The following is a 12813-nucleotide window of genomic DNA, read 5'->3' on the forward strand; positions in this document are numbered from 1 at the left end:
CATAATTTATAACATATGAATCATTAGATATATAATAATATTAATAATATATAATATAATAATATTTACACCACTTAATTAGGATAATAATATACAACAAATGTATATTTGTAATTAAAATATATGGTGGATTTAGCAAGAAGTCATATTTTTATAATAGTATAAAATTTATTTTATAAAAATATTATGCTATAAAATTAGTTATTAAAATAAAAAAAGTGTTTTGAGTGCTTTGCTTTTTACTTTTTAATATAATTTATTACTAACTCAGTACATATGGAGTGAAATATCTCAGCAATTTTTCTTATAGTGTTCTTTTAGATTCATTAAGACAATTTTTAAAAAAAGTTCTCTGCAAACAGTGCTGCACTTGGATCTCTGATAATATCATCCCATAAAACAAATTACTGATAATGCTGCACCAGTAGGGATTGCTCTGATGGTTTATAAGTCTAATTACATAAAGAATGGGATCTAAATAATCATAATAAGGTTCTGAATAATCATAATATGGTTCTGAGTAACTTTCCTGAGGCTGCAGCTGTCTAAGGAGAGCTGATGGAAAACACTGAGGTGTGTCAGGTGTTGGGTCACAGTTTATTGTTCTTCACTTACCACTCTGCCAGAGAAACCTGGACAATATCTGTACAATTCCTCTGATTCCAGCTGGTTTAAACTTAAAATTAGGCTTTCTCTCATTGCCCTTTCTGATTAGGGGAAGAAAATATGCATCTCCAGGTGATAATTTATCCTAGAACAGGTTTCCAGAGAAAATGATGGATGCTCCATCCCTGGAAGTGTCCAAGACCAGGCTGGGCAGAGCTTGGAGTAACCTGGGATAGTGGAAAATGTCCCTGCCATGGCAGGGCTGGAATGAAATGATTTTGAAGGTCCCTCCCAACCCAAACCCTTCCAGGATTCTGTGGCTCTGTGATAATTTTTGTTGGTTTTTTTTTAATTTTATTTTGTACACTGTAAAAGAAATGCAGAACTTCCCTGAGAGTTGCACACAAAGCTTTGTTACTGATGAGGGGAAGGAATACCAGGTTAGACAGCACAAGATCATCTCTGGGCAGCAACTGCATTACTTGGGTAGAAAAAAATACTTCCTGGTGGAGTAACTGTGCCAGATGAAAGAACAGATTTTATTCTCATAACTCTAAAATTTATCAGGAGCAGAACTAGGAAGGGAAAAAACACAAAACTTTCTCTTATAACTTACCCTGAAATTCCAGTTTATGTTACATTTCTGCTCTGTTATGGTTTAGACTTTCAAATGACACTAAAGAATCACAGAACCCCGGAATGATTTAGGCTGGAAGGGAACTTAAAGCTCATCTCCTTCCATCCCCTGCCATGGCAGAGACACCTTCCACTATCCCAGGCTGCTCCAAGCCCTGTCCAGCCTGGCCTTGGACACTTCCAGGGATCCAGGGGCAGCCACAGCTGCTCTGGGCACCTCGTTCAGTGTCTCAGAGTAAAGAATTTCTACCACCTTATCTAACCCTGCCCTCTGGCAGTGGAAACCATTCCCTGTGTCCTGTCCCTCCATCCTTTGTCCCCAGTCCATCTCCAGCTCTCCTGGAGCCCCTTCAGGACCTGGAGGGGGCTCTGAGCCCTCCCCAGAGCCTTCTCTTCTCCAGGGGAACATTCCCAGCTCTCCCAGCCTGGCTCCAGCCCTGGGAGCATCCCTGTGGCCTCCTCTGGATTCATTCCAGCAGCTCCACATCTTTCCTGTGCTCGAGGGGGGATCTCAGCAGAGCAGAGCTGCAGACTCCCCTCCCTTGTCCTGCTGCCCACCCTGTTTTTGGAGCACAATTCCCTCTCTGGGCAGAGTTCCAGGGCTGGTGCCCAGCTCCAAACACCTCCAGAAACAACATTTCTGTGACAGGAACTCCTCAAAGACACCTGCACTTTGAAATGTCAATTACTTTTGGAAATCATATCCCCACACCTAGGCCACGCTCAAGCCCTTATTTATTTTGGTATTTACCCAGATTTATGAAGGAACAGAGAGCTCCTATCTCATATTCCCCTCTCTCTGAAAGGCTTTATATGTATTGTGCCCTTTAGAAGTTATTGTGCACCACATAATTCAGTTTAATATGCTGCTTTGTTACATTGCGTTTCCTTTGATATTACTCTCCTGAAGGCAATTCGACCTTGAAGGTGATATTTTAAACCAATAAATGAGGAGAGGAACTGAAAATCAAACCGAATGCTGTAAGCCAGAAGGGTGGATTTTCATCTCAGGCCTCTATTTCCCTTCATGAAAAATACAGAAGTCTAACATTTATGTAATTACATTTTTTTCTTGATTTGCCAAGGGAACACATTTTATGCAAATTCTTGTCTGTTACCTCCTGTCTGTGTATGAATCCATAAATCCCACTGCCCATCTCACTGTTTCCCCATTTTTGAAAAAGTGGTGCTGGTTATAAGAAAAATGTCAAAATCATAATTTTGATAGAGGAGGAGACAGGTAGGAATTATCCACTTTGTTTAGAGGAGGGAATGAGTAAATAGCAAGTTACTGCTCAGGGATTTACCATCCAGAAAAAAACCATCTCTGGCTTGCACCTTCTCTCACCAAAAAGTTGTCAGGGATGAGAGGAACTGTTTTGAGAGCAAGATGAGGACATGAGAGGATGTTGTGGAGACTGTAAAGATGATTTTAATACAGAGAGTATAAATAGAGTGCAAAGATTTTAATATAGAGAAGGTAAATAGAGATTGAGATATAGGCACCATAAGAAAACAGGACACAAATCTACCCAAAAGAGAAGTTTTTACACAGTCCTGATGACACAGTCACTCTGTGTTGGTGAAAGATAACAGGCCCTGCCCTCAGCTGGTTTAAAATTAAAATTAAAATTCCTTCACCTCTGAACTTCACTCACGGGGCTGAATAAAATCTGGATTTATGTCTACCCACTAGTAAGCTGTGACTCTCAAGACAGCCCTAGGCAGGGGGGAAAAGGAATATAAGGGACTGTCACCTAAAGATTTTTCACTTTGTAATATATTTGTAGCTTTGTAGGTTTTTAATATCTATCTGTGGAGTTTCTGCCACTTTCTTACACTTCAGAACAGTAGCTGCCCTTTCTCACACATTGTGTGACCTTCCTGAAATTCTGTTTAGTCTCAGGGACATCTTCTGCTATCCCAGGTTGCTCCAAGCCCCGTCCAACCTGGCCTTGAACTTTTCCAGGGACAGGACATCCACCACTTCTCTGGGCAACCTGTTCTAAGATAAATTATCACCTGGAAATGTGTATTTTCTTCCCCTGGCTAGAAAAGGCAGTGAGTGAAAGCCTAATTTCAGAATTTCTAGAGAAAATAATTTTAGAATTTCTAGAAGAAAATTATTTCTAACAAGGACACCCTGTTTTGCACCAGAAATTGGGAGACATAACAAGATAAAGGGGTGAAGAACCCCTTGAAGGGACTCCAGTGGGGCAGGCTGGGTTACCAGGACAACCAATCTCCTATGGGATGTAATTCCTACCTATCCTAATTAATTAAACTTATAACAATTATGAAAAATCCAATGCTATGCCTGCTCATAAGGATATTTTGTGCACCTGAAGGCTTTCATTAAAAGACTGCCCTTTATGTTATCAATCCTAATATTGTTTTGAGGGTTTTTCTTTCGATTCTGGGCAACAGGAGCATCAGCAATTTCAGAAGAGCTGTTTATCACTGCTCTCCTGCCAGCATGGCTTGCTTAGGGGATTTATGTTTTTATTTTTTTGTCCACTTGGTGCTTGTCCAGAAATTTCAGGCAAGTGGGAGCCTTTCAGCTGCCAGGAGTAGCAGGTTAGGGAAAGTGTGAAATGAAAAATGGGAACAAGGTTTGTGAGGACCTCTGTGGAGGCAGGATGACTTGAAGGGTTTTAATGTTGGGTGTAATTTAAAAAATGCATCAGAATGCTCTGCAGTGATAAAAAATTGTAGTTTCCTTGTTAATAAATGTGACCTTTTCTCTGAAAGAGCTGTTCTTCAGTGGCTGCCAAGTCAGATCCATCCTTAGGTGTGTGGGGCACCTCCCTCAGCTTCAACAATGTGGAATTTAAACATGGGTGTCATGTCCTCCACACGAAATTTATATAAAATCCACAATATAAAAATCGACAGCCTGAAGTTCATATAGACATTAATATAAAATTTACACAGACGTGCTTCAGCAGAAAGGACTGGTTTTTGAAGTAAAAGTGGATGCAGTCACAGGGAGCTCAGTCTAAACATGATTTTTTTTCCCCTTCTAAGTAGAAGTTTGAGGCAGAGATACAGGGGCTGATCAGGAGGGTTTTTAAAAGCAGCCAGCGTGGTTTGCCTGTGGTTCAGATTCCTCAGGGACATGTCCCAGCCCTCAGCTGGACTCCTTTTCTCAGGATTGGGAAGTGGCTAAAGGAGATTGTGGAGCCACTGGTGATTCCCTAAGCAGAGGACAGAGTTGGGTCATTTCTACTCCAAAGGACCACACAGCACCTGTAGGGAATACAAACACTTCAAAAAACATTTCAAAGGCAGCTGTCCAAGCTAAGCTTTTCCTTACCCTCCTTCTACTGAGTGTAGTCAGTGAGGAGATGCAAGTCCACTTTACAGAGTGATTCCCCACCTCAAAATGGGATTATTCCTGTCTGGAAATCCCTGAGCTACAGAGGAAACTTTGCTGAGCAGGGCAAATGGGTAAAATAAATAAATAAATGAATAATAATAATAAAAAATAAAGTTAGAAGTTCAACTAATCCAGATTTAACCTGTAGTTGCATGATTTTGTGTTTCCTCAAAAAGTCAGCAACACAGAATAGGGACTCCCAAAGGATCATCCATCCCCCAAATGAGAGGGGTGAATAAGTGGAATAACTGAGTAAGTGGAGGCACTTCTCTGCCCATCCTGTGAGAAGGCCAGAAGCACTTACCCAGGACCAGATTCCAAGTCTGGTGACACTTCTGTTATCTGGGATGAATCCCACAGTGTTCCCCAGAGAGGAATTCCAGCTGCAGGCTGCGGTGCAAACATGGAAGGCAGGGTTTGTGCCTTCTGGAAACAGCCTTGGGTTGTGCCAGGGGAGGTTTAGATTGGATATTGGGGAAAAGTTCTTCACTGGAAGGGTGGTCAGGCATTGGAACTGGCTGCCCAGGGAAGTGGTGGAATCACCATCCCTAAAAGTGTACAAAAAACAGGTGGATGTGGCACCGGGGGACACAGCTTAGTGATGGACTTGGCAGTGCTGGTTTGGTGCTCTGAGAGGGCTTTTCCAGCCCTTATGACTCTGTAAATCTGTGATTATTTTGATTGCAAGACCATCCATTAGCAAGACCACCATCTGTAATTTTTGTTTTTTATTCCATCCCGCATGAAATCTTATTCTTTAAAACCATTCCTTGTTATTACTGATTTCCTAAGATGGTAAAAATTAGGAAATATTGTCCAGCCTGAATTGGAGTGTGTGAGCCACCTCTTTCCAAGCCCTATTGAGCATCCCTACGTCACTGGGCAGTGGGGAGACCCCATCAGTGCCAGAGGAGACCTTGCTGGGCAGTTTCACACTCAAGTCACTTTGGTTTCCGTGGGCAGATTTCACCCAGCAGGAATTGCTGGCTGCAGCATGGTTTACAAACGCAGGGAGATCGTGCATGCTTCCCTTTATTCCAAATAATTCTTATTTATTTTATTTTTGTTGTTTTCAGCCTTTTCTTTGCTCTTCTAAATGTTTTTTTTTTTCAAATACGCTTTTCCATGCAGGGTCAGACAATGTCCTTATTTATGGGGAATTCTTAACAATCTCCATTTCTCCCCTATTTTGAGATAAATTACTTGACTTGCTGCTTCTCTCTCCCCTCTCTCCCAATATCAGCACAACAGTGTTTTCTACAACAATGAACTTGTAATTTCTTTCTAAATGGGGCTGGTTTTTATCTCTGCATGGAATTACCACAAAATCAGCCACCTGCTATAACTGAGTTACATCCACACTGCTGTGGGATATTTACACTGTGGCTGTTCCTGTTCTGCAGCCTGAGGATTCCCTTGCATTTCTCTGCTTTGCATTATCCATTGCTGGATAATATCTATATATTGGAAGATAACTATGTTGAAATAATAAGAAAAAATACGATTTTTTTTCCTATTCCTATTCAACACAGTTAAATCAAGCAAGGCCAACAGGTGTCTCTCCAAAGATGTCATTAACCACTGATTATCTCCAGCATCTCTTGTAAGCAAATGTCTCATTAACGTGGATGTTCACACATAATTTACTTTTGTGCATAGTGCCACACTTCAGTGAGCTATAAACCTGTTACTGCACATCCTCAGATTTACATGGAAAATGCATTTCCTGCTGTGTGGACAGACAAGAGCTATCAAAGACAATAAAATCTAATAGCACTCAACGTGGTCTTGATTTCCATCTTTAGTAGATAAACAGGATCACAAAATTATAAAATCAGGATGTCCTGAGCTGGAAGGAGCCCACAAGGATCACTGAGTCCGACTTCTGGCCCTGCACTGGACACCCCAATGTCACCACCATGAGCTGAGCTATTCCAAACCTCAGGTTTTGAGACTTTTAGAAATATTTCAGTGAATTACAGCATTCATGGGATGAGATCTGGCAAAGGAAACAATCTGGGAGAGGATTGGGAAAAGAGGAGAAAATATAAAGGATCCCTTTATTTTTTTCCCAGCTCCTGTGATGATTTCATGAGCATTTTTGCCACAGTTTTGTATTTTGGTGGGTCTGGTGGGTCGTGTTATTATGATTATCACAACAAGGTTGTTTGACACTCATTCTCCAAGCACCAGCTCACTCAGAACTGCTCTGCTCACCACACGTGGAGCTCTCAGCCTCATATTTTTGTGAGAAAACATAGGGCTGGATTTGCTACCACTGAAGCTGATGGGAAAAAAAGAGACACCAGTTCCTGTCCTGAGAACATTCCTGCTCCACTGAGGGGAGGATCAGGACCAGGACCAGGAGGATCTGCCGTCACCAGAGCTGATGGGGCCCACGCAGCTTTTACAAGTTCATCACCCACATCTCGTTAAATTGGACTCGTTCCAGGCAGAAAGTAACACTTGGAAGTATTATTTGCTTTTCCTGAAGGTTTTATTTCCCTTGGAGTGCAGTCAGAGAGAATTTTGACAGAAAACCTTGCAGAAAATCATGGAGATGGAGGCTCTTTTTTGCTTGATAGGATTATTTATTCAATATCAACATCAAATGCAAGGAAGCAATAGAAATATTTAGGTTTGCTTCCTCTTTCTTTTCCTGCTGAGGCAAAAGATGATTTTCATTTGAAATTCACTCACTAAGTTTTTGGGGTTTTTTTAATATTAGTAGGAAATTTGAGAGATTGCTCTGAGTTTTTGTGGACACTGGATAAGCCTTCTAGGTTTTTGAGCTGGTAAGATGGTGGCTTGAAGAATTACAGGAAGATTTATTCTTCTTGAAAGCCAGTTTTTCACACCTCTGGCACAGAGACCAGGAAGAATCAGGAGCTGGGTTCATTTACTGTATCTACAATAAATTTCAGATTAATTTTTCTTATATCCCAAGAGAAGACAGCTCCCACCCTCAGTCCTCTTACCTCCTCTTCCTGCCTTCATGTAGCAGGAAATTGGTATTTTTTTCCACTCAGACCTTTGCTTCAAAATTTGTCACCTGAAGCCTCATCATTGAACTGTTATTAAAGACCTGAATCTATTTTCAGCTGATGCAAGAAATCATTAGAGGTCAAAAAAATCCTCTTTTGACATTGTGAGTTTATATTTTCTGGAGCAAAGACTGAAGTAAAAATAATGGATGATGTTAGGACAGCTCTTTGGTAGGGAATGACATTCTTTTGGAAAATAAGCGGGATGGAAGAGTGAGTTTGTTTCACATTGCCACAGAAATGGCTGCAGGATGAAGCAGAAATTGACTTTCAGTTTTCAGAAAAATTCCAAAATGAGCGAGTTCCCAAACCTTCACAGGGATTAAAACCAAGAGGAATTAATAGAATTTAATCAAAGATATGATCCATAAATTGTTTTTCTGTGGTTTTTTTTTTTTTTGGCTTTTTTTTTTTTTTATTAACCAAGCACTTCTGAAAGATAGATAAATAAATGGCAGCAGGTTTCATACCCAAGGGAAAATTTATTTCTGGCATGATGAAGTGATTTAATTGGGACTAAGGAATGTCACCTTCTGGGAGAGTAGAGTCTGGCCATTCCTGTGTGATGCCACTAAGCATTTTATGCTTTTCCTATGAATGAAAAATATTTTTTTCCCAGGGAAATTAACACTGTTATTCTAAACAGAAATATTTTTATTTATAGAAGGAAGAACCAACCACAAACCTCAGTGTGAGGAAAGGGATGGATTTCCACCACTAACGTATTTTATCCCTCCTTCTCTTCCTCAGGTTGCCCAGGAATGTGGGACAATATCACATGCTGGAAACCTGCAAGTGTGGGGGAAATTGTCTTTGTCAAGTGTCCTGCACTCTTCAGATTTATCATCTCTGAGGATGGTAAAGTATTTTCCCTTTGTTCTTCACCCCTGCCTGGTAAATCCTCATGGCCAGCACGAGTGTAAAACCTCACTTAGATCCTCAGGATGAAGAGACTTCAAAAACTCTACAGCTGGGCTCTGGTTATAAATAAATAGCAGAAAGTCAGGATATTTGTGTGTAGATATGTGAATGTGCACAGGGTGGGGGGGAAGGTGTGAATAAAAGCCTTTACAGACTACCCAACATGAAAATATCACAAATTTAAACTGCTAAAGGGAATATTCTGCCCTCAGGTCCCACTGAATTCAGTGAGGACCCGAATCTATGTTTGGTAACACAATTGGAATCTATTTTAGCGAATTATGAAAACATGGAGCGGGTTCTGCTTGTGCTGAAAGAAAACTTAGGCTTGAGCTGAACAGCGAGGAGCTCCCATGTTGGGGGTCCAGGGAGGAATTAAAGATTTCTGGAGAGAGGCAGAAGTTCCATCACACCTTTTTTTGTGGTCTGTGGAAATGAGACATGAGCACCCTTCTGTCCCTGTGCTGGGAATGAACACAGACTGCTCCCTTTGCTCCAGCAGCTTCACCCACTGCAGGTCCCTCAATTAGCGATGTCTCTTGAGGAACAATTTCACCTCCGTCCCCCATGGGATCCTTTTTCCCAAAGTTTATTTTACCAGTTAATTATGATTAATTATTAATTATTCATTTACAGCCTTGAGTCCAAAATCTGCTCTTTTTTTGCATCACCACACACAGGGAGCACCATTTTTTGGAGGCTGTGTTTCATACACAGCTCCAAGAACACTGAAATCCTCACCTTTAACACATCCAGGCACCAATGTCACCAATGTCACCTAACCCTGACCCACTTTAAAAACAAAATTAACTCAATTTGACCAGTTCCAGGTCTTAGATAAATGGGTACCTGTTAATGGAAAAAGAAAAAAATTAAGTAAAAATATTTTTATTTATTTGAAGAATATAATTTAAATAAAAATAATTAGATTTTTATTATATTTATTTTTATACCTACTTAAATAAAAATTTTATCAATTTAAATAAAATCAGGATTTTTCTTGTATTGATTTAAATGAAGGTTTTGTTTGTTTGCATAAAATTATTTAAACAAAAATAATAGTGTTTGCATTAAAAAATAATTTTTTTCAGGAAAAATAATAGAGCTTTTGGAAGAACAAATATATAAAGAAATAAAAATAAAAATAAAAAATAAAAATAAAAATAAAAATAAAAATAAAAATAAAAATAAAAATAAAAATAGATATAGATATAAATATAGATCCAGATATAAATATAAATATAAATATAAATATAAATATAAATATAAATATAAATATAAATATACATATAAATATAAATATTAATATTAATAGTAATAGTAATAGTAATAGTAATAGTAATAGTAATAATAATATAAATAATAATATAGATATAGATATAGATTAGATATATATAGATATAAATATAAATATAAATATAAAAATATAAATATAAATATAAATATAAATATAAATATAAATATAAATATAAATATAAATATAAATATAAATATAAATATAAATATGCTTTATTTATTTATTTATTTATTTATTTATTTATTTATTTAATTGCTCTATTTATTTTACCTATGTAAAATAAAGGGCTGAAATAACATTTTAAAATCATTTTCTCAGGATTTACAGATCTCCTCATACTCTATTCTTCCCATTTGGCCTGTGATGGGGCGACAGTACAACCCTAAGGGAGGAATATTCCATCCAGTGGAAACATATGTCCCGTTACTTTATCTCCTCACGGGATCCCCAATAAAAATAACAGCTGCTGCCTCATGTAAACCCTGGGTTTGAGGGGGTTTTGGACATCTGTTCACTAGGAACAAACCCAAGATTCATAATTGATTAGATAAACAAATAAACATTTAACCTGCAGTATCTGGAAATCTCAGCAGATGTGGCTGGGATTGCACTGCTGACCCCAAGATGGAATTATCAACATCCCAAATCACTCTCCTGGGTGAATCAGCATCAGCTTTGCCATTGTTGCTGCTAATTTTAATTATCCAAGTGCATTTGTTCAATGAGGGTTTAATGAAAAAAGTCACATTTCATGATGGTTCCCTAAATAACGGGTTATTATTGAACTCTAATGTTTCTAAGACATGGATAATCACATTTTAGGGATTGTTATATTGTCCTCTGGCTGCTGCTCTGTTTCTAGAATATGTAGCTAGGATGGCCATGGACACTAATATTTATTAATAGCAAAATCATTCTTAGTACAGCAACATTTTTCTATGGCCACAGATAATTTTTACAACTGCAGAAATAGCTTTAAATTATACTTTTTAAAATTTGTGCTCCGAAGCACCTGTAGGTACAATATAATCACAGGAAAATCATGGGGTGTGCTAATCTTAAAGAGTGGGTGGGAAATATCTCATTTGGCTTTGGATGTTTAAATTTATATGTGAATTTATGAAGTGATCACATGGATTTCTGGCTCAGTGAGTAGAAATCAATGGGCACTTGTTGAAGATGCTTTCTCTGACCTCTCTCAAATGCTTGTGTGGAGGTGAGCAGTCACTGCTTCTTTTATAAATTTCAGAAAGGAATCTGACTGCCTTGACTTGGATGTCTACTTCCATATGCAACAATATGGGAAAAAAATAAAAGAGACTACAAAAGAAATATTAACTAACTGAGCTGTCAGCTGGTGGGATGCTTTTTGGAAAAATTAGCTGTGTATTTAGCTAAAAATACCAGCTGTTGCTGGTCTTATCTGCTCTGCTGTGACCTTCATTGCAGCTGAACCAAGGAGTAATGTTTGAGCTGCTGTCAACATCATGCAGAAAGTTCAAAATGAAATCCTGTGTGCTTGGCCACCCTGTCTTCTGAAATTTCATTTCTCCTCTCCAAAATCACCAGAATTCTTCATTCCTTTCAGGTGCAGACTGTGAACAAAATTATTGTTCTCAAAATCTCTCCACTGGAGATTCCTTTCCTCCAATGGAAAAAATGCTTATTAGTTCCTGAGTCTTTTCTCATCTTGTAAATTAGGGATTTGTAATTTAATGTAATTTAGGGATTACTGTCTTTTCTTCTAGATAGTTCTCAAAAAATCGAAGAAATCCATGTGGAAGAGGAAAAAAATTAATTTTTTGAGAACTATCTAGAAGAAATATCTACTATCTAGTAGAGGCCATGGAAGTGACAGCTCCTGGTGGAAACAATGATGGCCTCTCTGTTGTATGTTACTCCTTCTCCAGTGCCTTCCCAGCTCCAGAAACACCCACTCCACAACAGGACATATTTAAATCATCCTAAGGCATCTTTGCAGGGGTTAGAAATAAGAAAACTGTAGTCAGGCTGTGATGTTGCCTTTTAATAGCACACAGCAAGACCTAGAGGTGGCCCTAACACAGGGATCTGCGCTCCCAGCTGGAGAATTTTCTCTTCTTTGGGTGTTTTTCCCAATATTTTTTTTATTTTTTTATTTTTTTCCAGACACAGGTGACATTGCCTGGCATTGGAAATCTATAGAAGCAAAATCTTTGGTTTTTATTGCTTTGTACTGTACAGCCAAAATATTCTGGAACCTAAACACACACCCAAATGGGCCACAGAATGAAACCCAATAGCCAGATCAGAAATGAACATATTTTCCATCCTTTGATTCGCAGTAAAAAATAATTCAAACAATAATAGACAGTTTCTGGGCATTCCACGTTTGGAAAACGCTTTCATTCACAAATCCAAATAATAAATATGAACAGCTCTTACTGAATCTTCCAGCAATTCAGTTTATCTGGTGCTCAGTTTAGGGCACTACATTTACCACAAAATATTGTTCACTATGTGCAACAGAGAAAATTCTCCTAAGTTTTACCAAAGGCATAAAACCTATCCCATGTTGATACCAGGATTAAGGGTTCCTAATTAAAATCCAGTGGAATAAAGAATGTAATCAGGTATTAGAAAGTTTAAAAGGGAATTACATCCTATGCTCACATTTCAGACCAAAACTCTTTGGCTTGTTGCTTCTCTTGGTTGAGCACCACCAGTGCTCAGGCAACGAGCTCTGTCATCCCAAGAAACTGAAAATAGTCTGTCACTGATGCCATTTAAAACACAGGGAAACACTCAAGTACTTTGTTGTACTAATTAATTGATTAATTGATTGTCTGTAAGAACCCCAAGCCTCATAAGTGCTGCACTAGAGCTGCTGCAGGTGGACAGTGGGATTTATGAATGCGGGGTTAATCAGATTTGGGAAGCAGCCTGTGCCT

At 38.6% G+C, this 12813-nt stretch overlaps 1 protein-coding gene across 12 annotated transcripts in view; it reads left to right on the plus strand.

Moving 5' to 3' along the window:
- The window catches only part of ADCYAP1R1 (ADCYAP receptor type I), a 140558-nt gene that overhangs the window by 77123 nt on the left and 50622 nt on the right, over nucleotides 1-12813 (plus strand). For all 12 annotated transcript variants that reach the window (XM_086866878.1, XM_086866834.1, XM_023922016.2 and 9 more), the window contains one exon: nucleotides 8416-8523. In XM_086866878.1, coding sequence (XP_086723004.1) covers nucleotides 8416-8523 — 108 coding nt within the window. The remainder of the gene's footprint in view (nucleotides 1-8415; nucleotides 8524-12813) is intronic.

The sequence above is a fragment of the Cyanistes caeruleus genome, chromosome 1 (assembly GCF_971803275.1).
Source record: "Cyanistes caeruleus chromosome 1, bCyaCae1.hap1.1, whole genome shotgun sequence".
Lineage (NCBI taxonomy): Eukaryota > Metazoa > Chordata > Aves > Passeriformes > Paridae > Cyanistes > Cyanistes caeruleus.